Source organism: Herpailurus yagouaroundi, unplaced genomic scaffold (genome assembly GCF_014898765.1).
Source record: "Herpailurus yagouaroundi ecotype Mexico unplaced genomic scaffold, PumYag 184, whole genome shotgun sequence".
In the NCBI taxonomy this organism is placed as follows: domain Eukaryota; kingdom Metazoa; phylum Chordata; class Mammalia; order Carnivora; family Felidae; genus Herpailurus; species Herpailurus yagouaroundi.
In genome coordinates this window covers 23,179,578-23,182,252 of record NW_024412415.1, presented here as the reverse complement: position 1 = coordinate 23,182,252, position 2,675 = coordinate 23,179,578, and the positions used below count along the sequence as shown (strand labels likewise).

At 55.2% G+C, this 2,675-nt stretch overlaps 1 protein-coding gene across 3 annotated transcripts in view; it reads right to left on the bottom strand.

The window, feature by feature from the left end:
• MYZAP (myocardial zonula adherens protein) overlaps window positions 1-1,418 on the bottom strand; it is a 90,857-nt gene extending 89,439 nt beyond the window's left edge. For 2 of the 3 annotated variants that reach the window (XM_040492811.1, XM_040492812.1), the window contains exon 1: window positions 1,252-1,418. In XM_040492811.1, coding sequence (XP_040348745.1) covers window positions 1,252-1,317 — 66 coding nt within the window. In that variant the 5' untranslated portion in view covers window positions 1,318-1,418. The remainder of the gene's footprint in view (window positions 1-1,251) is intronic. The other variant, XM_040492810.1, reaches the window with a different exon arrangement.
• Between the last annotated feature and the right edge of the window lie 1,257 nt (window positions 1,419-2,675).

Below are 2,675 nucleotides of genomic sequence, written 5' to 3'. Positions count from 1 at the left end.
CCCCCCCCCCCCCCCCCCGCCGTGCCTCTATCTAGGCCCAGGGCTGGTTTTTCAGTGACTTCATTCTTTCTCAATCACAATTGTGTTCCAACTGAGCAAGATTTCCATAGAAAAAAAGGCAAATGCCTGTCTTGCAGTAAGGCTGGAACTGTGATTGGAAACCCACTTGGACCCAATGGGGATCTTGCTTTACAAAGCTAATAACTGAGAAGCCAGAGTTCGGTCAACCCTGGGTGTCTGGTGTATACACATGCACACACATACACACACGCGCACGTGCACACATCTGCCCCCTCAGAATCCATCACCTGGCCCACACCCAAGAGTAACACAGGTCTTCCTTCTAGAGCTAAAGGAAGGCAGTACATAAGGGGACTGCTAGTCACCTGGTTGAGGTATGGAAACGTAAACAGGTATGTCTATGAGACTAGAAGATGGGGGTGCCGAAGGGGGTCCTGGCTTGGACTTAAGCATCTGTTTAGCTAAAACTTGGGGAACATGATAAGAGAAATCTCAACCACTGAAAAGAAGCACTGATTGATAAATATGAATATTATGAAGAAGGGATGAACTAAAAAGCCACCGCCCAAGGCCCTGGCAGTGCGCTCTGAGGCACTGATCTTGGAAGAGATACAGAATGGGAAAGATACAACAGCACGTGCCTAGCATCTTTCACAAAGCATCTGGGGAGGTGAGGAAAGATGCAATATTTAAATCAGAATGAACAAAGTGGTTTGCATAAACCCAAGTCCCACACCACTGAGCTCCCAGGTGTCCAGCTGCTGATCTCTACCTTGTCAGGTGAAGCCTACCTTGGCTAAACTCACTCCAGAATCGGTGTTATTCTATCACCAGCGGGGACCAGTGACCTTTGCTTTTAATCGCTGAAAGGAGGCAATTTTGGGTGTTAAAGATATTCATTACCTGTGAGTCTCAAGTAGGCACACCACAGAAATTGTTTCCCTTGCTTTTTAAACTCGTGCCGCCAATAAACGTGGCCTGACAGAGAAGGCAGGAAGGAGAGGAAATTTCTGGGAATTCCACAAAGTTCCCTAAGCCCTACGAGCCGTTGGCTGGGCATCCAGAGAAAGGTCACGGCCGGAGCCGGGACAGGACGGGAGAGCTGAGTCCAGGGTAGGGCGTCGGGGTCGGGGCCCCGCTCCCGCGCGTCCCCAACGCCAGACCCCGCTACAGCCGGACTGCCGGGTCGGGGAAGCGGGACGGCGGCGGCTCCCGCCCCCAGCTACTCACCCTCCTGCTGGGCGCCCCGGCGCCGCCGCCCGAGAGCAGGGTGACGGTGGACGTGGAGCGCAGCATCCCGCAGCGGCGGCCGGCGGCTAGCCCGCAGCTGCGCTCCTCCGGGCGGAATAAGCACGCCGAGCCCGCCCTGCGCGGGGGCGGTGCGGCCCAGGAGCTGCTCGGGCTGCCGCGGGGAGGGTGCGCGGAGGGGCGGGGCCGGGGGCGGGGCCCGAGCGCTCTCGCCCGACCCGTCTAGCTGCATTTTCTCCCCAGGGCGCGGACCTGGCCAAAGTGGAACGCAGTCCTCGGCTGGGGCGCTGCGCCCGCCTAGGGTCTGTTCAGGGGCGGGCGGGAGCCCTGGAACCCCTGGACGCCCAGGCTCTCCCTGCCGCCTGCGGTGTCAAGGTCCACCTGCCTGTTCATCTTCACAGTACTCAGCGGCCCACCTCCACCACCCCCCACCCCCCCGCCCCAAGAGGCTTCCTTCCCCATCCCTGGAAACTTCACCCCGTGTCATTCATTATTTACTGAGTGCCTACCGTGTGTCCCTCCCAGCAGCCAACACAATTGACTGGCGCTGTCTGTCCTCATGATGTTTGCAATCTGGTCGGGACGCCTAGAATAGATGACAGGTGTGGGTGCTTTAGTAGAAGAGGAGATACCTATGGGAAAAAACAACCCGGCCCTAGTTGCTGGCCTGTGCAGCAAAAGACCTCTAACAGAGGTGATGAGTAAGCAGGAGCAAGCCAGGTGTAGAGTGTTTATCACAACTGCTCATATTTATTCAGTGATTACTGTGGGCCCAGCTGGCAAGTGCTTTGCATGTATTACTTCATTTAATCCTCACAGCCACCTTCATTTAATCCTATACCCCCATTTTGCAGATGAGGACATTGACTCACCAAGAGACTAACACAGCAGAAGCCCCACCAGCTGGTAGGGGCAAAGCTATGACAGACCCCACAGTCAGCCCCTAGTGCCTTGCTTGTCCACTCTGCTATGCCCTCTAGTAGAGTAAGGAGCAAGTTACAGACCAAAAGAACCGGTATGTGCAACGATGGGCACAAGGCAAGAGAAGGTACAATATATTTTTAGGTGCTGAAAATATCCCAGTGCAAGGGGCCCTGGTAGAGGCAAAGGTAGAGAAGCAGCAGGATGCTGAGAGAGAGAACCGTCTTGCCCTTGCCCTTGCCCAGGGGAAGGGCAAGCGGTTTGGCCCTTACCCTGAAGATAAAGTGTCTTTCAGCAGGGGAAGGCAATCTCCTTCCACTCACTGTTCAAAGCCCAGGTCAAACACTGCCTCTCCATCAAGCTCTCCAGGACCTTCTTGCCCTGAACACTTACACTCGTGAACCTCACAGCTCTTTGAGATCTTGTATTCTGTTAGCGGTGTGTGTGTGTGTGTGTGTGTGTGTGTGTGTGTGTGTGTGTGTGTG